The sequence below is a fragment of the Neomonachus schauinslandi genome, chromosome 8, assembly GCF_002201575.2.
Source record: "Neomonachus schauinslandi chromosome 8, ASM220157v2, whole genome shotgun sequence".
Taxonomy (NCBI): domain Eukaryota; kingdom Metazoa; phylum Chordata; class Mammalia; order Carnivora; family Phocidae; genus Neomonachus; species Neomonachus schauinslandi.
In genome coordinates this window covers 142170420-142195911 of record NC_058410.1, presented here as the reverse complement: position 1 = coordinate 142195911, position 25492 = coordinate 142170420, and the positions used below count along the sequence as shown (strand labels likewise).

Below are 25492 nucleotides of genomic sequence, written 5' to 3'. Positions count from 1 at the left end.
CCGCCAGACCTGGGAGGGCTGCCGGGAGATGCACCTGCGGGCCTCGCCTTACCAGCCTCGAGTGCTCCTGTGTAATTACTCCTTAGCTCCCTAGCTGCTGCAGGACAACCGCTCCCCCCGGCCCCCCCCCGATCCATCCCCCCCCCCCCCCCCCCTCCCCCGCCACTGGAATAGTACGGGGTCCATCGATGCGCTGGTGGTGCCCCAGCCGCCAAGGGCGTGATCCCCGCTCTCCATCGCCACAACTCCCCCGCACTCGGGGTCTAGCCTGGGGGTTCTCTGCGCCGGGCAAGTGTGGCTCCCTGTTCTGCCGCCTGGACGGTTTTCTGGGTGTGTGTTTACCTATTCCCCCCATCATTGGGAGCAGGGGGTCCCCCTGATGTGTCCCAGTGCTTCCAGAGAGAGACCGGTTTGGCCCCAAGCTCAGAATCTGTTGTCGACAAGCTGCGTGTGACCTTCAACAAACCATCCTCAATTCTTTTCTTGCAGCAAGTTCTCTCGTTTGCAGTGAGATAACATAATTAATGGCTTAGCAGAGTTGCTACATTAAATTCAGCACAACGTTCAAAGTCCTAGTAGCTGCCCTAGGACAAGCCACTAGTTAAGATGAAAGTTAGGCCTCCAACTGGTCAGTGGGACCATTTGTCAGAATTGAAATCAAGCGAGGTATCATTACAAGTAGACATGAGCCTAAGAATCTGGAAGCAGGAAGGAAGCCTCAACTTTAACGAGGATACAAAGATGAATTTAGCAGGGCAATCTTCCGAATGTGTGGGTTCGAGTGAAGCCCATTTCTACGCATTGATTTAGGAGCACTAGTCTCAGCATATCTCTGCTTCTCCATTCCTACTGCGTTGAGACTCTTGCTGTCTTTTCCGGAGCCTGTGGGCTCTTCCACTTTCTCTGGGACGTTGGGTTCTTATTTGCAAAATGCGGAGGCAGTACCTTTAAATTTTGGTTTGTTTTTTTGCTGAGTCAGCGTCACTCAGTCCTGAGTGAGTCACATCTAGCAGAAGTGGGAACAGCAGAGTTTAGTGTGTGTGTGTGTGTGTGTGTGTGTGTGTGTGTGTGTATTCGCTGTTTCCTCCTGTATTCTACCGGAGGAATTGGGGGAAGAGAGGAGGTCCTGGAGTGGAGACTGCCGCCCGGTGGGTATCCCTGGCGTCTTTCCACCTGCTGCCTGCAGGGGGAGCCCTACTGCTGGCACGACCGTGGCAGCCTCTCTTGATCCACAGTCAGTCCGCTTATCTCCGTAAGGTTCTGTTTCGGACAGTATGCCCTCCCTTCTCCAGCTGACTGCTCCAGTAGGCCCTCTGCCTACGGTCCATAGTACGCTCAGTGGCACACAAAACTGTTTCTTTTAAAAATCGGGAAAAAAACCTTTTAGGTTGAATATAAATAGATTAATACTTAGGTCAACAGAGATGTAAAATCTTATTTTTTATTTTTAGGAAGGAAGGGGCCCACGAAGGCAAAAGTTCCTAAGGCCTAGGAAAGTCCTGATGTTGGCCGCCCCTTCTCTCTGACGGTCTTGTGCCCTCTGCAAGCCCCCTTTCAGAGTAGGAACAATTCCCCTCCGGTTCCTGTCTTGTTCCTAGGCTGCCCGATGCCTCCCAGAGCCTGGCTGGGGGTGGTGGGTCAGTCTGGAACCTTTCTTCTTCACCCGGCCTGGTCCTGGGCACTCCCACCTCTACTCCCACCCTTCTCCATCTGCTCCCCCACTTGCAGTACGGGGGAGATGAGGCCTATGTATAGAGAGCACCTTAGCCAAGGTTCATGGCCTCTGGCCTAAAAGCAGTCAGGAGCAGCGGGGCCCAATGCCCTCAGGATTCGGGGAGAGCTGTGGGCTTCTTTTCTTTGGGGCTTGCAGGTGGCTAAGCTAAGGTTACAGAGGAAACTTGACAGAGACCTAAGGGTCTCAATCATCCCATCTTCTCCTCTTCTTCTCTTCCATTTGCTCACCTGAGCATGAGTACAGTTTCCTCCCACTCTTTCAGGATCCCCTTTCTTGCTTTTCACTTATAATATGCATAATTTGAGCTGTAAGATTACCACCTTTTCCACGAAGAGCTTCACCGAGTTTTTCCCATGGATTAAGTGCTACAGACCAGATACTTCTTGACAGGTAATATCCTGAGCCTAGCATTTTCTGAATCCTTGTTTCTTGGTTTTAAATCTGTCCCATATCTCCCGCCCCCAGTGGAATCAGCGTCTTTGCTTGGGGTGCAGGAATCTGACCGTGCAACAGACTTGAGATGAGCCCCATTAGCCAGAAGCAGATAGACCAGGAGTGCTTGCTCTTGTGTAATCCCATGCAAATGTCAGTATCTGTTGCCAAATACTGAAAGAGAAGCCAGCTCCAGGGGATCGTCATAAAAGCTCTCCCAGCACTTGGGGCTTCAGAGGCTGAGGACTCGGGGCCCCTGATACAGGTGTGCAAAGGATGCCTGAGGGATCAGCCCTTGTGAGCCGAGGTGGTCCAGCATGTGGACCCTCAGTCTAGACAGGTGAGTCTGTGTCTTTTTTGAAGAAAGCGAAATGGAGACAACTTTGCTAGGGTGACCATACAAATTTCGTGTGAACAAGAAATCTGGAGCACACCTGGGTCACAAAGTGGCCATGCTCCCCGCTAAGAGCATTCAAATTTCAGTTGATGGCTTTTTTTTTTCCCCCTCTCCCAGATGGAGTTTGTTTGCTGTTCTGGTGAAGTTAAACAGTAGTTAAACAGTTGACTGGGAAGTGTTATTATTTTGAAATGAGGCTTGGTTGCCTGGTCAGTGACCTGCTTAGAGGGAAAGCCGTAGGTCTGGGCCTGGGTTTCAGGCCCTGCCGCCGCAGTTCTGAGCACTTCGTGTCACCGAGGAGCAGCGAGTAATGAGGGCATGTCCCTTTGCAGGTTCTGGCCTGGGCTGCTGATCGCACTGGGCTCCCTCTGCCCAGGGGGTTCGCCATGTGGCATCTCCACACACATTGAGATAGGTAAGTGCCTGCACCTTGCCTGGGATTAGGGATGCTAAGTCTGTCAAAGGGTGTTAAGGAAGAGATGTGAAGTCGGTCCCACCTATTGGTAACAAGTTCCCCGGACTGGAGTCAGGTGGGTTCCGTGGAGGGGCGGGCAGGAGGCAAGGGAACGATGGGTTCTTGATGATCGGCTCCTGGCTGTTTCTCTGGGTGGGCAAACGGTGAGGAGCTGGAGAAACTCGCGGTTGCCGTGAAGCAGAACTGATAGAATGGGAGAGGAGGAAGATGGGTGGAACTCAGTAGGAGTGAGGAATGTTGTTTTTGTTGTTTTAGATTTCCAAGTATGTGTACAGGGCCACTTGTGGCCATGGAAGTGGGTCCCCTGAGTCAAGTGGTTGGCCCCAGGGAGGGCAAGGAAGCGAGGGCATCTGGCTACTGGCATTAGAGGGGACTGGGACGATGACAGGAGCTGGGGAGGACGGGCTCGGGGGTGAGGGCAGAGTGCCAGATACAGGTGGATTTGGTTCTTGAATGAAGTGTATTTGTAATATTTTTTAACTCATGGAATAGGATTATATTCTACAACAGTTTTCAGATTAAATCTGGGTTTTCTTTTAGATAAAATCAATAATATTTTATAGTCAGGCCACCTGGCCAGAAGGTACCAATCGTAACAAGATTACAAATAAAGTGTGTAAGCTTATCAGTGCCAGATAGACCGAGGTATTTATTGAGTTCTGGTGGACAAGAACCTATGATCCCAGAATTTTGCCTTCTGGAAGGGCACTAGAGGTCACTGAGCTCAGTCCCTGTATTTCACATGCAAGGAAATCGATCTGGAGAATCTCAAAGCTAGCTCATTAGAGGGCTGGCCTAGGATTGCATGTCCTGAGAGCCAGTCCAGTGTTCTTTCCAAATACATTTATTGCTACGAGCAGTCAGGAAACAATAGAAGAGAGAATTAGACCCAGGTTCTAATACCGGCTCAGCTGTAAATGAAGTACGTGAGTCAGAGCAATTCATTTTCTCTGTGTTCCTCTTCTGTAAAGTAAGGAAGCTGAACGTCTCAGTGAATTTGAAAGTATTGTCCAGGTGTAAATTCTTTGAAATTGAAATTGCTAGAACTGTAGGCTGAGAAAGAACAAGTGTAAATGGAAATATTCAAGAATAAGTATAAATGGAGAGTTTTTAATCCTTAGTTTAAACACAGATGAAATATGAAGTTTTAATAAAATCAGATAACTGCTTGCCTTTTTTCAGTTGGTACCAAAGATCCTAATAGATTATACATATATGAATATATGTTTTGTATATATTAATCTATTAATACAACATTAAATATATCAATACATTAACACAATATCAATACATTATATAAAATGTATAATGTATTTAAACACAGATGAAATATGAAGTTTTCATAAAATCGGATAACTGCTTGCCTTTTTTCAGTAGGTACCAAAGATCCTAATAGATTAAACATATGAATATATGTTTTGTATATATTAATCTATTAATAATAACATTAAATATATCAATACATTGTATAAAATATTAATATTAAATAGAAATATTAAATAGAAATATAATAAAATATATTAAATATATACATACATTGTATTATCTATTATATTTATATATCATAAATATATAAATATATTTAATAAGATATTAAATATATTAATATAAAACTTTGTTTATGTGAACATAATTGAAGACCACTTCTAACCTGCATAGATTTTGAGGAGTCTTACGTGAAAGAAAAAACTCCAACATTTACCAATTATTTAGGATTCTGTAAATCTCTTGGTTCATGTTTTCACTTAATGTAAAGCCTGTTGGAAGGCTGACAGTTCTGTGAGTTAATTAGAACAGGTCTCGTTCGGTGGTTTGGAGCTATAAATCCCGGGAATCCTGTGTCCAGGTTACTGATGTGGGCTGGGAGCCCGTATCTTACAGTGTTATGCTTAGAGGAGTGGCTGTATTTTTGTATGAATTATAAAACTGGATGTGATTCACAACAGAAGTAAGGTATCCCCTTTGAATGTGACTTCACAAGGCATGTTTGTCTTAGATTCTAGGAAGATTCAGGGTGTGGATGTGTGTGTGTGTGTGTGTGTGTGTCCCTGCAAGTGGGTGGAGCAGGTAACACGGGATTTTTTTTTTTTTTTTTGGTCCATCTAATGTGGCCCAACTGATGAAAAAACATTCGAGAGTAATTGATTCAGTCCATGGTTTTGGCCATGTATCCTATTCTCTGCTTAGGGTCATTTATCTCAGTTGGGGGGGGTGTTGAGGCAAAATAAGATGACATTTCTGTTTACTGAGCTCCTACCGTTGATCAGCCACTGTGCTCATCACATCACATGTATTTTGTGTGACTCTGTGAACACACCTGTAAATGTGGGAATTATTTACTTCTACTTAGGAGGGAATGGAGACCTAGCTTTGCAGGGCCATGGTGCCAGCTAAGCAGAAACTTCAAATCACCATGCAAATTTGATTTGTATTTTTTAGTGATATAACTATCGTATGAATCTTACTATGCCTAATGAAAATGACTAGTGAGTACACACTTAATTTTCATTTCCCCCTTCCTTGACAGTTGCAATGACAAAATTATATTTTCCTTTTTTTAAATTTTTTTTATTTTAGTTTTTTAAAGATTATTACAGAGAGTGAGTGCGCGTGCATGCATGAGCAGGGGGAGGGACTGAGGGAGAGGGAGAGAGAGTTTTAAGCAGACTCCATGCTGAGCATGGAGCCTGACTCGGGGCTCGATCCCAGGACCCTGAGATCACAACCTGAGATGAAACCAAGAGTCTACACCCAACCGACTGCATCACCCATATGCCCCAATTTTCCTTTTAAAACATCTTGAATAAGTTCTGTTTTAGCTACAGTTGATTTAATTGATTTATATATTTCTCTCAGGACACAGAGCTCTGGAGTTTCTCCACCTTCAGGATGGGAGAGTTAACTACAAAGAGGTATAAAGTTTTTTTTTTTTTGTTTTGTTTTTTAATATTTTATTTATTTGCGAGAGACACAATGAGAGACAGAGAGCATGAGAGGGGGAGGGTCAGAGGGAGAAGCAGACTCCCCGCCGAGCAGGGAGCCCGACGCGGGACTCGATCCCGGGACTCCAGGATCGTGACCTGAGCCGAAGGCAGTCGCTTAACGGACTGAGCCACCCAGGCGCCCAAAGAGGTATAAAGTTTAATATTTCTCTTATTCCTTGTGCATTAACTCTCTTCCATAGGTGCCAAAATAAAGGTCCTAACAGATATTTAGGCAATAATTTTCAGTCCTTTTTGTCTTCATAAAACATTAATATTTGGCGTTACAAAAGGTGTATGTCCCCTCCAGTGCTACTTGAACATAAGTATATAATATATACTTGAATATATATTATGTATACTTACATATTATATATAATTTATACTTGAACATATGCATATTATATATTATATACGTTATATAATTAAAATATTTCAATACAATTATATTTTTATATGTATAAAACATATATAATTTATATGTAATGATATACATTATCATTTAAATAGTATCACTGGAATAATTGAATGATGAATCAAAATTTGAAAAATTGAGGAAGAATTAAAATGGTACAGCTTTTTGTTTTTACAAAGGTCATGCCTGAGATAAATTTTTCACCTCTTGACTGTGTCATAGAAAAATTGCATCAGCACAAGGAGCAGGAAATGTTTATTCAGAAGTCCACTCTGAGATGCTCGTCTGATGTCTCCTCCTACTGTATTCTTGGTTAAGACTATCTGATGGCTTTCCTGTACCTATCCTCAAATTGGTTCTATTCTGACCCTATACACTATTTCTGGTTCTAGGCTAAATAATGCTTTGTGCAAAGGTGATTCTTAATACTTTGGATAAGAGTGATTAATATTCCTTGGTGACATCAGAATTGGATCAAATTATTACCATTAAGTTTTGACAGTTCAGTATGGAAAACAGGATGGTGAGATAACTGAAATCCATCCTGTCCTCAAACCACTTGTAGACATTAGTTTCAACTTTCCGACTTGGTAGTTGAACAGTGTTTGATTATCTTCATTGACCGTGGTGGAAGGTAGCCAAGGATGAGGAGGAGAAGCAAGAACCTGCCTAATTCATCATGCAAACAATCAATCCAGAGTGTGTGCAGAGCGATTTTGTAGTAGAGAGAGTCACGCTTGTATCATTAACTTAATTTGAAACGTGGACTGGACACCGATCCTTCCCCTCCACATTGGTCCTGATGCAGCTACTGATAGCATCATTGGAAATGACTAAGTGCCCTGAGTGCTTATACTTAACTTTCAATTTACAAGGGTCGGGATATCTCACCTTTTATGATACTGTCAGATCCCCTTTCATGATGTACTTTATATCTCTGTATGTGGGACTTGTTATAGTGTCTCTTTCTTCCTCGTCCACCTGCTCTTCGGGGACTTCTGGACTCGTTGAGGTCTGAATTTTGTTGGTTCTAGGATTATCTTTTGTTACTATATCCAGAGGTGACTGCTCTTTGAAACCTTTGACTTAACACAAAGAGAAAAGTGCATAAAGCTGAGAAAATCAGTGTATGTATTTATAAGAACTGTCAGAAGCAAGCTGACCTCACATTGGTGGTCATTATTGCCCTGATACTTTTTTCCTATTCTTATTTTATTATTAAAGTGTAGTTGATAATGCTACATTACATACGTACAACACAGCGATTCAACAATTCTGCACGTTACTCAGTGCTCACCACGATAAGGGTGGTCACCACCCATCACCATGTGTTATCACAATATTATTCACTGTATCTCACATGCTGTACTTGTTATTTCCCTGACTTACTACTGGAAGCTTGTACCTCTAAATCCCCTTCACCTGTTTTACTGATCTCCCTACCCTCCACCTTCCTTCTGGCAACCACCAGTTTCTTCTCTGTATTAAAGAAGTCTGTTTATTCATGTATTTCTTAGATTCCATATATAAGTGAAATCATACAGTATTTGTCTTTCTCTGACTTACTTCATTTAGCATAATACCCTCTAGGTCCATCCATGTTGTCAGTCACAAATGCTGAGATTTCATTCATTTTTTATGCCTGAGTAATAGTCGTGTGTGTGTGTGTGTGTGTGTGTAATCACATGTCCTTTATCCATTCACATAGCTATGGACGCCTGGATTGTTTCTGTAGTTTGGCTACTGTAAATAATGCTGCAGTAAACATTGGGTGCATATATCTTTTTTAATTAGTGCTCTTGTTTTCTTGGGTAAATACCCAGCAGTGGAATTACTAGATCGTATGGTATTTCTATTTTTAATTTTTTGAGGAACCTCCTTACTGTTTCCCACAGTGCCTGCACCAATTTACATACCCACCAATGGTGCACAAGGGTTCCTTTTTCTCCACATCATCAACACTTCTTGTCTTTTTGATCTAGCCATTCTGACAGGTGTTAAGATGATAATCTCATTGTGGTTTTGATTTGCATTTCCCCACTGATTAGTAATGTTGAGCATTTTTTCATATGTGTATTGGCCATCTGTAGGTGGTCTTTGGAAAAACGTTAAGTCATCTATTTCTTTTTTTTAAAGATTTTATTCATTTATATGACAGAGAGATAGCGAGAGCAAGAACACAAGCAGGGGGAGTGGGAGAGAGAGAAGCAGGCTTCCTGCTGAGCAGGGAGCCCGATGTGAGGCTCCATCCCAGGACCCTGGGATCATGACCTGAGCCAAAGGCAGACGCTTAACGACTGAGCCACCCAGGCACTCCCATCTGTCTATTTCTTCATGAGATTGTTCAGGTGTTGTGTGTGTGTGTGTGTGTGTGTGCGTGCGCGCACGCAGTTGTAGAAGTTCTTTATATAGTTTGGATATTAAACTTTTAGAAGTTCTTTATATAGTTTGGATATTAAACTTTTATTAGTGTATCATTTGAAAATATCTTCTTCCATTCAGTAAGTTACTTTGTTCGATTGAGTTGTTTTTTTTTTCTGTGCAAAATCTTACTATTTTGGTATAGTTCCAGTAGTTTATTTTTTTGCTTCCTTTGCCTCAGGAGACATACTAAATATGTTGCTAAGGCCAATGTCCAAGAGATGACTACCTATATTTTCTTCTAGAATTTTTATGGTTTCAGGTCTTACATTTAGTCTTTATTTTATTTTTGTGTTTGGTTTGAGAAAATGGCCCAGTTTCATTCTTCTGCATGTTGCTGTCCAGTTTTCCCAGCATCATTTCTTGAAGACACTGTCTTTTCCTTGTTGTGTATTATGACTCTCTTGTCACAGACTAATTGACCAAGTGAGGGTTTATTTCTGGGCTCTCTATTCCATTCCATTGATCTATGTGTCTATTTTTGTGCCAGTACCAAATGTTTTAATTACTACAGCTTTGTAGTATATCTTTGAAATCTGGGATTGTGATACCTCCAGTTTTGTTCTCCTTTCTCAAGATTTCTTTGGCTATTTGGGGTCTTTTGTGATTCCATACAAATTTTAGGATTGTTTGTTCTAGTTCTGTGAAAAAGGACATTGGTATTTTGACAGGGATTGCATTAATCTGTAGTTTGCTTTGGGTAATATGGACATTTTCACAATATTAATCCTTCCAATCCATGAGCACAGAGTATCTTTCATTTGTTTGCATCACATTCAGTTTTCTTTCATCAGTATCTTACGGTTTTCAGGGCATAGGTCTTTTACATCCTTGATTAAACTATAGATACTTTATTCTTTTTGGTGCAATTGTGAATGAGATTGTTTTCTTAATTTTTCTTTTTGCTAGGTTATTGTGAATATATAGAAATGCCTACATGCTAATTTTGTATCCTGCAACTTCACTGAATTCCTTTATTCTAATAGCTTTTTTTTGGTAGTCTTTAGGGTTTTCTATGTATAGTTAAATCATGTCATCTGCAGATGGTGACCATTTATTTTACTTCTTACTAGTTTGGATGCTTTTATTTCTTATCTGATAGCTGCAGCTAGGACTTCCAGTACTCTGTTGAATAAAAGTGGTGGGAGTGGACATCCATGTCTTGTTTCTGACCTTAGGGAGAAAAGCTCTGTTTTTTCCCCATTGAGAATGATGTTAGCTGTGGGTTTTTCATAGAAGGCCTTTACCATGTTGAGGTATGGTTCCTCTAAATTCGCTCCTCTATTGTATCAAATCCTTTTTCTAGATCTCTTGAGATGATCATATGGTTTTTATCCTTCTTGTTAATGTGATAGATCACATTGATTTGAGAATATTGAACCACTCTTGAATCCCAGGAATAAATCCCACTTGATCATGGTGAATGGTCCTTTTAACATACTATTGAATTTGGTTTGGTAATATGTGTTGAAGATGTTTGCATCTGTGTTCATCAAGGATATTGGCCCAAGGTAAAGCTGGCCTTGCCTTCCTCGTCTCTTTTTTGGAATAGTTTGAGAAGAATAGGTATGAATTCTTCTTTAAATGTTAGGTAGAGTTCACCTGTGAAGCCATCTGGTTCTGGACTTTTGTTGGGGAGTTTTTTGATTACAGATTTAATTTTGTTACTAATAATTGGTCTGTTCAAATTTTCTATTTCTTCTTGATTCAGTTTTGGCAGATTGTATGTTTCTAGGAATTTATCCATCTCTTCTAGGTTCTCCAATTTGTTACATAATTTTTCATAGTATTCTTTTATAATTCTTTATATTTCTGTGGTGTTGGTGGTTATTTCTCCATTTCTGATTTTATTTATTTATTACTTGCTCTTTCTTGAGGAGTCTGGCTAAAGGTTTATCAATTGTGTTTATCTTCTCAAAGAACTAACTCTTCGTTTCACTGATACATATTTTTTTCATTTATTTCCACTCTAAACTTTTATCTTCCTTCTACTAACTTTGGGGTTTGTTTTTCTTTTTCTAGTTCCTTTGGGTGTAAGGTTTGATTGCTGTTTTGAGATTTTTCTTGTTTCGTGTAATAGGACTGTACTGCTATAAACTTCCTTCCTAGAACTGTTTCTGCTTTATCCCAAAGATTTTTTAAAGATTTTATTTATTTATTTGACAGAGAGAGACACAGCGAGAGAGGGAACACAAGCAGGGGGAGTGGGAGAGGGAGAAGCAGGCTCCCTGCAGAGCAGGGAGCCCAATGCGGGACTCGATCCCAGGACCCTGGGATCATGACCTGAGCCGAAGGCAGTAGCTTAACCAACTGAGCCACCCAGGCGCCCCCAAAGATTTTTTTTTTTAAAGTGGGTTCCATGCCCAGCATGGGGCTTAAACTCATGACCCTGAGATCTAAGTCACCACGTGCTCTACCAACCAAGCCAGCCAGGTGCCACACAAATATTTTCAGTCGTTGTGTTTCCATTTTTGTTTGTCTTCATGTATTGTTTCATTTCCTCGGATTTCTTCATTGACCCATCCATTTTCACTAGCATGGTGTTCAGCATGCATGTGTTTTTTCCCCTAGTTTTTTTTTTTCTTAATAATTGATTTCTAGTTTCATACTGTGATGATTGGACTCATTATATATATATTTACTTTCTATAAAAATAAACAGAATGTGGTATTTTAACCATGAAATCCTAGCAATGGTAGTTAATTTGGTTGGTTTCAGTCCTCTCTGCCCTACTTCCTCTTGCCTGCCTCCAGAAGAGATTTCTTCTTTTCTGATTAGAAAACTGAGAGATGCACACTGTAAAACATTCTGAGACAACCAGTGTTGACACTTGGCTTTATATCATTCTCAGCATTATTTTTTAATTTATTAGTACCTTCTTCCCCCCCAAATTACACTCTACACACTATGCAACTTGCTATTTTTCATTTAATATATCGGTGATAACTTCCCATGTCAAAAGAAATCTTGAGAATCATTTAGGACAATTACATATTTTTCTATTACCATAATGTACCATAATTTATTCAACCAATTCTATATTTTAACTTTTTTATTTGGAAGTAATTAAATACCAATAGAAAAGCTGGACAATTAGACCAATCCCTATATGCCCTTTACCATGTTCCTGTAGATCCTCAATTGTTGGCGTATTTGCCCTTTTATCCTCTCTGTTGTCCCCCAAGGAAAGGAGGTAGAAAAGGACCGAAGGTTTTTATTCAGGGGAGCACAGATTCCAGAGTAACCAGAAAAGTGTCCCACTCGTGCAGGGAAAGCAAGGGGGCTTTTATGAGAAAGAAGGAAGAAGTAATTACAGGATTTACATAAAGCAGAGAAGAAAAAAAAAACCCCTGCTGTATTGGTGCTGACCAGTCGAACCGCTTGTGATGACTATCTTATTGATTACTGGTGCTATCAAGTGAAAGTCCCTGCTTTGTATTTATTGACTTTACTGTTGTCCTCTGACCCGAATGCGTGTGGCTCTGTTGAAATGTTAGGAACAACCGCTTGTCAAACAGTTGCTGCTTCCAGCCCAGTTTAGGAGCTCATTAGTTGGAAAGGAAAATGGAATCCCTCATGTCCAGAGATTTTATGCAATTCCACACTACTTATACATACTGATTTCTTTTCTCCTGAACCGTTCTAGTGAATTGCTGGCATGATGCCCATTATCCTTTAACACATCATTGTGTATTTCCAAAAAACAAGGACACTCCCATGGAACCACAGCACAGTTACCACAGTCAGGAAATCAACACTGAATAACACTTTCACCCAGTCCTCAGGCTTCATTCAAATCTCTCCACTTGTCTCAATAATCTTCTTTATGGTTCCAGGACCAGTCCAGGACCATGTGATCTAGAACAGTTCCTTAGGCCTTCCTTGTCTTTAATGATCTTGATATCTTGGAAAGGGCACAGTCCAATAACTGTAGAATGTACCTTAGCTTGATTTCGTCTGCTAGTTTCTCATGATAGATCTCCTTGCAGGTTATCTTTTTCTTTTTTTTAAGATTTTATTTATTTGAGAGAGAGAGCTTGTGGGTACACACAAGGGGTGGGAGGAGAGGGGCAGAGGGAGAAGGAGAAGCAGACTCCCGTCTGAGCAGGGAGCCTGATTCGGGACTCGATCCCAGGACCCTGGGATCATGACCTGAGCCAAAGGCAGACACTTAACCGACTGAGCCACCCAGGTGCCCCGTGCAGGTTATCTTTTGACAGAAATAACACAGAACACAGAATCGATGCTGTATTCTCATTGCATCATACCAGAAGACTCCCAATGTCAAGTGTACTGTTTCTGGTGATGTTAACTTTCATTTCAGTGATTATATTGTCATTTCTAAAATTTTCATTGGGTGGTTCTTTATATATTCCTTTCCTGAGACTATTTTGGTGGTGGTGGTTGGGGGGCGGTGGTTGTTTGAAGTATGTTTGTAATTGAAGCATTTTTATGATGGCTGCTTTAAAATATTTTGTCAGATAATTCTAAAATGTCTACCATTTCATTTGGCCTCTATTAGTTATCTCTTTTTATTCCTTTTGAGATTCCTGGTTCTTGGTGTGATGAGTGCTCTTGGATTGAAACCTGGACATTTTAGGTATTAGGTTATGAGACTCTGGATCTTACTGAAACCTTTTGTTTTAGCTGACTTCTTCTGACACCATTTTGGGAGGGGAACAGAATGGGGAGGGTCACCACCTCCTAACTCTCCTAACTGCCAACTATGGGTAGAAGTCAAGATTCCCCCGAGCCTCCACGGATGCCTCTCCGGCTGGGAGGGGTAGAAGTGCCTAATTATTGCTCCTCACTGTGGCCTCTACGGATGCTGGGGCGTGTCTCCTTGTGGTGGTGGACATCCTGCTCTTCCCTGGGCCTCTTCTGATCCCACCCAGTGGGGATGAGGAGAGGCGCCATGTTACTGCAGTTGGGACTGGATGTCTCGGCTTTCCCCATGGTCTCCACTGACACTGAGGGGTAGGGATCAGGGACAAATGAAAGTCCTGGTGAGGGTGGGGCCACAGTTTTTTCCTGTGATGTTTGGCTAGAGTAGAAAGGCTATTGTCTAAAAGTTTTCTGTCTTTGCCAGGCCGCCCATTTCCTGGTCTTACTTACGGTTAGAGAAAGCAGGCTTTCTTTGTGGCTTTTGTGTATTTGGTTCATGCCCATTAGAGGTTCTGGGTTGGCAGGCTTTCCTGGTATCCAGTTTGGGACCTATGAGGTACAGAGAAAGCCCAGAGAATTCACCACAGTGTCGTCTTCTGGTCCTGAGCTCCCCAGCCACCTGCATATTTACCTCCACCTTTCAGGGGCTTCTTATGCTCATTTTGTGTACAATGCCCAGGGGGCTTAGTTGTGCTTAAATAAGTACGTTTATTCCATCTTCTTGGGAGCAGAAGTCCTAGTGATGATAATTTTTATCACCTGGTTGAGATGACATCTTCACATTTTTACACTGGAAAGTTAGTAAGTATTTTCTACTTTTTAATTAGCAAGTAAATATTTTGTGGAGAGAGATACTGAGGTAATGTAAATACCCTGTTTCTCATCAAAGTTTTACCCACTAGTTGTATCATCTATTGATAATTCTTGCCTGAAGTAATTATGATGGTTGCCAAACTGTTTATCTGATTCCATCACTCTTTCTACATTTCTTGGCATTCTACTGTTAAATAGAGCCTTTCCTTCTTCCCCATTTCATATATTTACTTATATCCATATACATTCTATTTAATGGTTTATATTACATTATCATCATTTATCTTGATGCTTACATTGTCCCAGATTCTGCCTCAAGTTGCTTTTGTGTTCATCTGCCTGTTTATTTAAAACCAGGAGTTCACACAAGAATATCTCCAATTATGATCCATCACCAGAGAATTCGTTCTAGCGTTCTCTGTGTCCGTATCTACGACTCCTTTCTCCAACAGTGAGAAGCCTGGTCATCATTCTCAATATGTATTCTTCGTGCCCAGTCTCCTTGTTTGTGACCAGTTTCCCGACCTTTTTTGGCAAACCCTTCAGCTGTGGCACTGCTAGCTGAGTCCTGGCCCAGAAACAAAGGAAAAAAACAAAATGAAACAGGAATGATCTCTGTGATGGAGGAAGGATTAATATCCTCGGTTGCTTGTGTATTTCACTGAAATTTCTTTTTAAAAAAAAGATTTATTTATTTGAGAGAGCGTGCACACAGAAGCAGGGGGAGCTGCAGAGGGAGAGGGAGAAGCATACTCCCCACTGAGCAGGGAGCCCGATTCGGGGCTCGATCCCAGGACCCTGAGATCGTGACCTGAGGGGAACGCCAGCGCTTTACCGACTGAGCCCCTCATTGAAATTTCTTAATAAGTATCTTCAGATTTGGAAACAGATTCACTTTTAGGACCCGTTTTTAATTTTTTCATTTTTTGCTCATTTGGTAGGTGGGAAAATGTTTTGTTATAGGCTTAATTGGCATTTTAATTAATTAATGAGATTAAATACACTTCCAAGTGTTTATCAACTATTTTTATTACATCTTCTGTGAGTCACTTACGTGTTTTGCACATTTCTCCATCAGGATATTTATCTTGACGTGGAAGAATGACTTCTTAAAGATACCAGCCCCGTCATGTGTCAAATGATTCTCATGGTTATTTTTCTCTTCAGTTTGCTTCCAGTGCTCTTTACTGTGCAGAATGCTCCAGTGTTTGTGTTGTTGAGTGCACCATTCTGTTCTTCTGTGGTCTCTGCCTGTATGCTTTGCTTAGAAAAATCATTTCCCGGGACACCTGGGTGGCTCAGTCGGTTAAGCGTCTGCCTTCGGCTCAGGTCATGATCCCAGGGTCCTGGGATCGAGTCCCGCATCGGGCTCCCCGCTCCGCGCGGAGCCTGCTTCTCCCTCTGCCTCTGTCTCTCTCTCTGTCTCTCATGAATAAATAAATAAAATCTTTAAAAAAAAAAAAAAGAAAAATCATTTCCCATCTGAGATGATGCAGTTATCCCCTCCAATTTTGTCCTGCTAATTTTGTGGCTTCCGTTTTGCCTTTAACTCTTTAATTCATCTTGTATATATTTTGGCGTAAAGCACATGAGGGTCTCTAGGAGCCTCTTGTTCGTCAGTGTTAATTTCAAGTCCGCGTCATGAAGGCCACGCTGGATCCCCTGCAAGAATGGAACCCTCACTGCCCCGGGCCAACGCCACCGGTTGGTTACTTCACCCTTCATTCATCCCCATTGTATGTTGTGTATACTTGAGTCTGTGTCTTGCTCTTTATTCTGTTTCATTAACTCTGATTCCAGTATCCTGCTCTTTTTATTTCCATAGCTTAAAAATACATTTTTATATCTGAAGTTTGTATCCTCTGCCTGTACTTATTCCCCCACCAGCAGCTTCCTCTTTTGCTGACACATCTACTTTTCAAAGTTTACTTCAGAATTTTTTAATGTTAAATAACAGCATCTCCCTCACCAGAGATGCAGATTCAACAAGTCTTACTCATATAAAGTGACCAAGACCATGGCTGACAAGGTAAATGTTCAATAAAGTTATATTATTTTTAAGTGACAAAAGTCCAACTGGCAAGCTATCTTTAGAGAAAAAGGAGATGTCATTGGCTCACATAACTGATAGTGCTTGGAGCAGAGCTGCATGCCGAGGTCTAGGTGGTGGTCTCTCTCCATGTGGAGGACCATGCAGAACTCAGCCTTCAGGCTGAAAATCCCCAAGGGACAACAAGAGGTTGTCTTCCACATAGCTCTCCATGAGGAGTCTCAGGGAAGGTTCTAACTGAGCTAGCTTTGATCAAACGTGCATCTTTGAGCCAAATACCCTGGTAGCAGTGGGGATTAGTAAGTCCTTATGGATAAATTAAAAAGTTTAAGGGTGGGGCGCCTGGGTGGCTCAGTCGGTTGGGCGTCTGCCTTTGGCTCAGGTCACGATCTCAGGATCCTGGGAATCGAGCCCCACATGGGGCTCCCTGCTCATCAGGGAGTCTGCTTCTCCCTCTGACCCTCCCCCCTGCTCATGCACACTGTCCCTCTCTAATACACACACACACACACACACAAACACACATGCGCTCTCTCAAATAAAAACTTAAAGCTTAGGGGGTGCGTGGCTGGCTCAGTTGGAAGAATATGTAACTCTTAATCTCAGGGTTGTGAGTTTGAGCCCCAGGTTGGGGGGGGGGTAGAGATTACTTAAATACTTAAAAAAAAAAAAAAGTTTAGCCCACCAAACTTTCACTTTGGCAATCAGAGTTCATCTGCAGATCCTGGAAACCCCTCTGGCTAGCTTATGCTGAGCTCCCCCCAGAACTGGGGAACTGGGTGCTGACGAACTCTGAGCTCTGGAAGAGCAGGCTCTGGGCTGAGCATCCATGAAGGGCGCCGAGGACCACACACAGAACTGGCCTGTGGGGCCTCCTGTGCTGAGTCAGACGGCCACGGCCCTGCGGCTGGCTCCGGATCCGACGGCCGCCTACACAGTCTGGGAAGTAAACAGCCATCACCTTGGCTGTCGGCTCCGGGATGCTCTGTCCCTGCCGTGCTCCTTACTAGCAAAATGGGTGCTCTGTCCTGTGGCCACCTGGGTCCCTGGCTACCTCTGTGGCAAAGCCAGCATGTGCCTGCTAGCTGAAGGAGCAGAGGGTGAGAGGGGCTCTGCGTGGAGTCTGGGAAATGGTACTGCCAACAGCTAGCCCACCTCAAGGGGGTGAGAATGGAATGGAGTGAGCCAGTCAACGGAGCAGAACATTGAAGTATAATTTTTTTTTTTTTGGCAGAACATTGAAGTATAATTTTTTTTTTTTTAAAGATTTTATTTGAGAGACAGATGGGGGTGGGCATGAGAGGGGACAAGTAGGGGGAGGGGAAAAGGGAGAGAGAGAATCAGGCTCCCTGCTCAGCAAGGGAGGGCTCGGTCCCAGGACCCTGGGATCATGACCTGAGCCAAAGGCAGATGCTTAACCGACTGAGCCACCCAGGCATGCTGAAATATGTTCTTCTACCATAATTTTAAAAGGGAAAGGATTTTTTAACCTCCCCCAAAAGCCCAAAAGGCATCATCTGAATCTAAAGTACACGTAGCAACTATAAACTTGTATATAAATAGATCTCTCTCTCTCTCTTTCTCTCTCTCTCTCTCTCTCTCTCTAGTTGATCCTTGAACCAACACTGGGATAGGGGGCACTGATCCCCAGGCAGTCAAAACTCCCTATCTAACTTTCGACTCCCCCCAAACTTAACTACCAGCCTACTGTTGACCACAAGCATTACTGATGAGTCAATTTACACTTATTTTGTAGGTTATATGTATTATATCCTGTATTCTTCTAATAAAGCAGCTAAAGAAAATGTTAATGAGAAAATGCAATAAGGAAAATACACTTCTAGTACTCTACTATATCTAGTGAGGAGTCTGCATCTGAGTGGATCCGGGTGGTTCAAATCTGCGTTCAAGGGTCAGTGGTGTAACTGTTTATGGGCATACATCATGTGTATGTGTGTATGTTATATGTATATATGTTTGTATTTCTCTCATTGCACTGATTTTTCACCGGATCATTGAAAATCTTACCACGGACCCTTCGGTGAACTAGCCTTGGGGGGACATCCTGCTCTTTTGGTGGACAGAGAAACCAAAGGAGGTGAAATTAAATGAGTGATTTGCTACTTGATCAGCCTGTGTTTGCTAGGAGAACCTGAGGTTCTCTGTTGTAGGGCGTCGTCTTGGATTATGCCTGAGATTTTAGTATGTACTTAACGCCTTCCTTCCGCCTTCCTTCCATCCTGCCTCGTGCTGTAGGGCGGGCTTGTCCCAGGCTGTTGCCTCTGCCCCTAATCTCTCTTTCCTCTTCCCCAGCTGTTGCTTGAACACCAGGATGCGTATCAGGCTGGAGCCGTGTTTCCTGATGCCTTCTACCCCAGCATCTGCGAGAGAGGTAAGATCAAGTCTTGCAGAGCCACATGTTGCCCTCACTTGGTTAACAGGAGCAGCTAGGACAGAAGAAATCTTAACATGGAGTATTTTCCACTGTCGTTGGTCAATGACTTTGTTCACATGACTGCATTTTTCATTTAACCAAACCTTACCTACTTAAGCGTAGAAATTCTGAAAGATTTCACGAGCCTACGCGTCCTTACTTGCTTTCCTGCTTTCTGGTGAAGAGAAAAGATTTTGAAAGAGACTGAAGGGTCTGGGTTCTTGTTCCAGCTGTGCTGTCTGTTCGCATGTGACCCTCAAAGTCTTGCCATGCTAAGTCTTATTTCCACGCCTGTGACGTAATGATAATAAGCCTGCTTTGCCCCTTTACTGGATTTTTTTGGCGTTAATGCATATTCTTTTGTCAAGTGTTGTACAGATCTAAGGCAGTGTTATCAGTGACCTGGGCTTATGGGGTGTATTGGGGCCCCAGTGGGCATGGAAGTTGCACTCCCAGAGTAGTCAGAGGGGTGTTTTATAATGGGACCATTTACAGAGCTACAGGCCAGATGTAAGTCTGCAGGAACAGTGCAGGGAGGGAGCAGCTGCTGGAACTGAATGGGGAGGCTCCCTGAAGGGGGCCAGACCTTCAGTCAGGGACACAGCCAGCCCCCGAGACCCCAAAGTCGGGGATCTGGGAGAATGAACATTTCTCCCCCACCTCTCTTCCTTTTTTCTGGTCTCCTCTCCATTCTCCCCACTGGCCAAACCCAACCCAACCAAAGCTGACGGGCAAAGAGCCCTTCAGGGGCACCGTGCAGGGCAGAGAAGGATGGACAGCAGGTCTGGAGGGACAGATGAAAGATACCCAGTACATTTACGTCACGTAAACCATATTTGGAGTCTCAGGGTCAAAATCCCAGTGTATTTTTAAGATTTTATTCATTTGAGAGAGAGAGAACATGAGGGGGATTGGGGAGGGGAGAAGAGCAGAGGGAGAAGCAGACTCCTCGCTGAGCAGGGAGCCCAATGTGGGGCTCGATCTCAGGACCCTGGAATCATGACCTGAGCTGAAGGCAGACGCTTAACCGACTGAGCCACCCAGGTGTCCCACCAATGTTTGTTTTAATATAGCAATGCCTTTAGGCTAAATGAAATGTTTAGGGTTACCCACTCCTGTAGTTATGATACCAAGTACGCTTTTGTATTTGTCATATTTTAAGGTTGGGTGGGGTTTTTTTTTTTTCTTCTGTTTCCTTCTTAGGCTGTTAACTATGTTTTCTTAATCCTTTTATTTTGCCTGCTTGTTAGTTTTTTTCTCTCTAGACCTATTTCTAATTTAGCGTTTCCCAAATTGTATTCAGGAGGCTGTGATGTCTCTTGATAATTGTTCCTTGATATCTTACATAAGAAGTTAAAAAAGCACTTTTTTTATTTTATTTTATTTTATTTATTTATTTGAGAGAGAATGAGATAGAGAGAGAGCATGAGAGGGGGGAGGGTCAAGGGAGAAGCAGACTCCCCGCTGAGCAGGGAGCCCGATGCGGGACTCGATCCCGGGACCCTGGGATCATGACCTGAGCTGAAGGCAGTCGCTTAACCAACTGAGCCACCCAGGCGCCCAAAAAAGGACTTTTTTTTGACAATTAAATTTGAGAAAACTTGCTTAATACATGCCATCTTAAGAGACCAACCAAACTCACAGTGCTGAAGGCTCTGTGTTCCATGTTCTCTGTTTTTCCTCCACCAGTAGATGCCCTCCTCCCTGACGTAAAGCTCAGGACCAGTGCAGACTGATGTACCAGTGAGTTCAATTAGCATTATGAAATCTACGCTGACTATGAGGAATTTGACGCAGACTCCTCTTAGATTTTCATGGATTTTTCCAAATTTTCCCTTGATCCCACACCTACCTACTTGCACAGCACCTGTCGTCTTTGATTTGAGGGCTCACTTTTATTGCATCTTGGAAGAGCAAATGTTCTCACTCCGTTGCCGAAGAGGCAGCTGTTTTTATATTCTGTTCATCAGTTTACCTAATACTGAATCAAATCTGTAACAATAACGATGACAGCTGGCCCACCCAGGATTAGAAGCAGCCCTGCTGACCCTCAGTAAGCGACAGCTCAGCTGTGGGGACAGGTGCGTGGGGACAGACCTGGCTGCCACCACCCCACAGGCTCTGGGTGGGCTTTCTCTTCTGTTCAGTTGGATTAGAGAGGGGAACAAAAAGCTTTGCTTGATCTGGCAATTTGGTTAAGGCGAGTTTTTGTCCAAAGAGCTGCTGCTATACTTAATTTTGGATTTTTATGGAATTCTGTAAAATAGAATTTTAAGTTCTATCTTTTAGGAAAACAGAGCAAATCAAATTTCATAGTTGTAATGTCTTTGAAAATCATTTCCAGAAAAGCCAATGATTTAAGACTGGTTAGAATGTTTTTACTTCAGCGACAGCAAAACCATTTGAACAGAGGGATCTAAACTCTGGAGTTTTGGTTTCAGTTGCCCCTCATGACGTGACACCCCCCTCCCATCCCCCCTGCACCCCACCTGCACCGCCCTACTGCTGACTCCAGCACCCCCCCCCTTTTCTCCTTCCCTTTAGCACAGAAATGGAAAACACTTCAACCTTCATAGCAGCCCAGGTAATTGCAGATGCTGTGAGCCGGTCTGGCTTTCTCTCTCTCCCAGCTGGCTTTTCTGTCCTAGAGGCTTCCTCTGAACATCAACAGAAGAACCCGAGAGGCTCGGAGGGAAGGAGGAGGAGGGTTGCGGGAGGTAGCGTGGTGGCAGATGTCACTGGGAATCTCCAGCTTTTTCAGAAAGACTCCTGAGACCTGCTCTTGTCTCACCAGGGCAATTCCATGACGTGTCTGAGAGCACGCACTGGACCCCCTTTCTGAATGCAAGCATCCACTATATCCGAGAGAACTACCCTCTTCCCTGGGAGAAGGTAGGCACGGCCCTCTAGTGCCAAGAGGAAATTCAGCTCCAGACACCCCACCCTCCGTCTGCATTTGCACTGCACCCCATCCCCACCCCAGGCTCCGGGAGGGCTGCTCACCCTTATACCTTCAGTGCCAGACACAGGATGTGCTTAGTTAATACCTGAATAAACTACTTAGAAAAATGCAGTAGGTCACCATTTTGCTCCAAGAGTAAATCACCTGAAAGCCCTTCTAAGGCACTGCAAAACTTTCAAAAAGTCCTTTGTGGTTTTTGTCACTAGAAGCTACAATGTACCCGCCTCTGATTTTATTATTGTTAAGTCTTGGGGGTGGAAATCCTATTTATTAAACACTGTAATAGGATCTTTATAAAATAACCCAAGTGCCCATCCCTCTAATTGCTTATTTGGCAGGACACGGAGAAATTGGTAGCCTTCTTGTTCGGCATTACGTCTCACATGGTGGCCGACATTAGCTGGCACAGCTTGGGTATCGAGCAAGGATTCCTTAGGACCATGGGAGCCGTGAGTACATGTCTGCAGGTGGATGACTGTACGGGAGTGACACTGTCCTGCCCAAGATGAAAAACTGGCCCTTTCAGAGGAAAGGAAAACTTGAGGCTCTTTAGAGGTCATGTGGAGGCAAGACTTCTTGCCCAAAGCAGTCTTCATGTCCATGTCTTCCTCTTCCTCTTTCTGCTCCGTAAATTCCATCACACGGGCAGAACCACTAACGTGTGCCGAAATCCGCGATAAATGGGATGTTCTGTGTCATCGCAAACAATATTTGGGAAATCCCATGTTTTATTCAAGTTGTATTAGTAAGGATATGAAGAGCTGCCACTTAGTCCTATTTGGAAGGAATGATTCCACGTGTGTGTGTGCTTTTTAAATGTTCTTTTAACATTCAGAAAAACTTCCTTCTTGCGTGTAGTTGGCGCAGCGTTCCGTGAGCTTCAGGTGCACGACATGGCGAGCAGCAGCCCTACCAGATGCTGCGCTTGCCCCCCCGTCCCCGCACGACCCCGCCACACTACCCTTCACTGTCTTCCTGGCCTTCATTCCCATGACTCACCACTCCGTAACCTCCCACTCCCCTGCACCCGTTTTTCCGTTTTCTGTATGAAAATGCCATCGCCCCGAACTGAAAATGGCGCTCTTGATTCTGCAAGTCACCCCCCGGTCAGCAGTCACTCTTAGTCCCATTCTGCTTGGACTCAGTAGGGACTGTGTATTCATCCTCCGAGGTGCAGACGTTCGCAGTGGTCTTGTTACCAGCCGTTAATACACAGCTCGGCTGCCACGACAGTTTTTAACAATAAATTTTTGGAAAATCGAGTCCGTCTAGGACAGACCCTTAGCATTCACTGGGTTAGGCATTCATCTCCTCACTCCTGGTGGGGCTGTGGGGTAGGGGTTTGGGCTGCAATTTGTGATTTATATAAAAAACACACATCAGATGATTCTCTTTCTTCCTCAGGTTGATTTTCATTACTCCTATTCCAAGGCGCATTCGGCGGGTGATTTCGGTACTGTTTATTTACATTTGCCAAAGTTTCTTTTGCGATAGTTCTATCTCATTTGTTACGGAGTCACTACTGCACCTTAAATCTGTATTTTCCCCCCCTATGTTGAATAACCTCCTTTCTCCGTAACTGAGATCATTTCATGATGAATTAGGACTGGCTGTGTGGTTCTCCTCAGTAAAAATGTCATTTTCATATTCTATGAAATAGGTGTTCAGTCACTTTGTGAAATGGCTAGTAACCAGGCAGTTATCTAGGTAACAGGAGTGCTGATGCACAGCAAAATGTGTAAAATATTTAAAGTAAAATACGTATTTTTATCACGTCTTGCCAGTCCGTACACTAACTAGCTTTCTATTTTAATACTTCATTTATAGTATGGGTATATCTCATTTGACAGATGTATTTCTGAAAAGTTGTATGTGTGTATTTCTTTATTTAAAAAATCACATTTCGTCATTGACTTGTGTCATAATTTAGAAAAGCTTTACCTTTATATCAGCTTAAAATTCATTACCTAAGGTCACCTAATACTTTAGCTTTAAAATGGTACCCTCCATCTTTTTCCTATAGTAAATTACCTTGAAGTAGCCAAAGTAGATGGTGAATGGTGTTTTAAAAGAATCTTTATGGTTCATCCTTCCTTAAAGAGAAAAACTTTCGGTTATATGGTGTTTCTTTCTTAATTCATATGTTTTACTGGCTAAGATAGAAATGATCACGTTTTCTTAAAGATCTGCTTGTACCTAAAACAATGATCAGAAAAGTGTGGACAAGGTGATGAGCTAATGACCTGGATTGTGCAAATCTGTGTGGAAAGAAACATGCCATGTCTTGTCGCTAACCGACCAAATGTAAATATTTTTCTCCTATCTTAGGAGGTGATGTGTTGAGCCAGTTTGAGTTCAATTTTAATTACCTCGCACGACGCTGGTAAGAACAATTACACTTAACATATGTGTTCTCTAAATGGCGTTTAGAAGCTTGACCCTTTTTATCCCCTTAGAAAATGTAGCCTACAATGTAATTAGGAGTCTTGCATTTGTAAATTTTGAAAAGTAAAACTGCAGATGAGAGTAGTTTAAGGAAATGCTTTGACCTTGACTGATGCCATCTAAAAATGCATACTTGTAAAAAATAAGGTCATGTACAGCTGTGTAGCTACCACTTGGCTCAAAAGCAAGCCTTACTGGTATCTTATAAGCTCCTTGCCTTCTCTCCCACCAGGGTAAGCCCTCCTGTGGGGTTCCTGTTAATCATTTTGTTGCTTTTCTTTATAGTTGAATACGTATGGATGGATGTGTCCATATACAAAATAGTACATGGTTTTAATCTTTAGATACATAGAATTGAGTAGCATGTATTCAAATTTTGCTTACATTTCTGTCTGAGAGACAGTCACATTGATGTGTTTGGCTGTAGCTCATTTTCCTCACTATGTGGTCCTCCATTATATGGATAGACCAAATGAAGTACTCCATTCCAATGGGGACGGGTATGTAAGTAGTGTGGAGTGGTTTTGCTTTACATGTAGTGTTGCTGTGAACATTTTTGTGCATACGTTTGTGCACCAGAGGGAAATCTCTCTCGTAATCACCACTAGACATGGAATTGGGGGGGTGGGTCATAGGGTGTATGCATATTTAACATCAGCAAGCCCGGGCTTTGAGAATGGTCTTCCCAATTGATACTCTCCTCAGGTTTATATGGTAGTTTTACTTCTGCATTCTCCAAGACTTGGTATTGTCCAACTTAAAAATAGCCTGTTTGGTGGGTAATGGTATCTCATTAAGTTTTAAGTTGCATTCCCCATTGATTAATGAGGTTGAATATTCTTTCATATTTTATTGATCATCTGTGTTTGATATTAAGTGAAAATCTTGTTTAGTTTTTAGCCTTTTCTGTTGGTTTGTTTGGCCTTTTTACTTAGTTGTGAGTGTTCTTGTATATTAGGGCTTCTAATCTTTGCTTAGTTTATTATATTTTTTTGCAGTCTGTGGCATGTCTTTTTACTTATGATGTATCTTAATAAACAGAACTTAATTTTAATGTAGTTGAATATATCTATCTTGTCCATTGTAATTTGTACTTTTGATGTCTTATTTAAGAAATCCTTCCCTACCTTGAAGGCATGAGGTCATTCTCCTACTTAGCCTTATTTTTTTAAACTTTGTCTTTCATTTCCCTGGAGTTAATTTTTTGTATATTCTGAGAGAGAATCTGATTTTATTTCTTTCTGTAGATCTAGATAGTCCCCAAATC

General features: G+C 42.5%; 1 protein-coding gene across 3 annotated transcripts in view; it reads left to right on the top strand.

Annotated features, from left to right (window-relative positions):
- Positions 1-2363: 2363 nt before the first annotated feature.
- The window catches only part of GPLD1 (glycosylphosphatidylinositol specific phospholipase D1), a 55991-nt gene continuing 32862 nt past the window's right edge, over positions 2364-25492 (top strand). The window contains exons 1-8 of one of the 3 annotated variants that reach the window (XM_021697141.2): positions 2364-2507; positions 2897-2979; positions 5896-5951; positions 18698-18776; positions 21613-21710; positions 22119-22229; positions 23185-23233; positions 24109-24163. In XM_021697141.2, the coding sequence (XP_021552816.1) occupies positions 2485-2507; positions 2897-2979; positions 5896-5951; positions 18698-18776; positions 21613-21710; positions 22119-22229; positions 23185-23233; positions 24109-24163 (554 nt within the window). In that variant the 5' untranslated portion in view covers positions 2364-2484. Of the gene's footprint in view, positions 2508-2873; positions 2980-5895; positions 5952-18697; positions 18777-21612; positions 21711-22118; positions 22230-23184; positions 23234-24108; positions 24164-25492 lie in introns of those variants that run through there. The other 2 variants (XM_021697142.1, XM_021697143.2) reach the window with 2 other exon arrangements.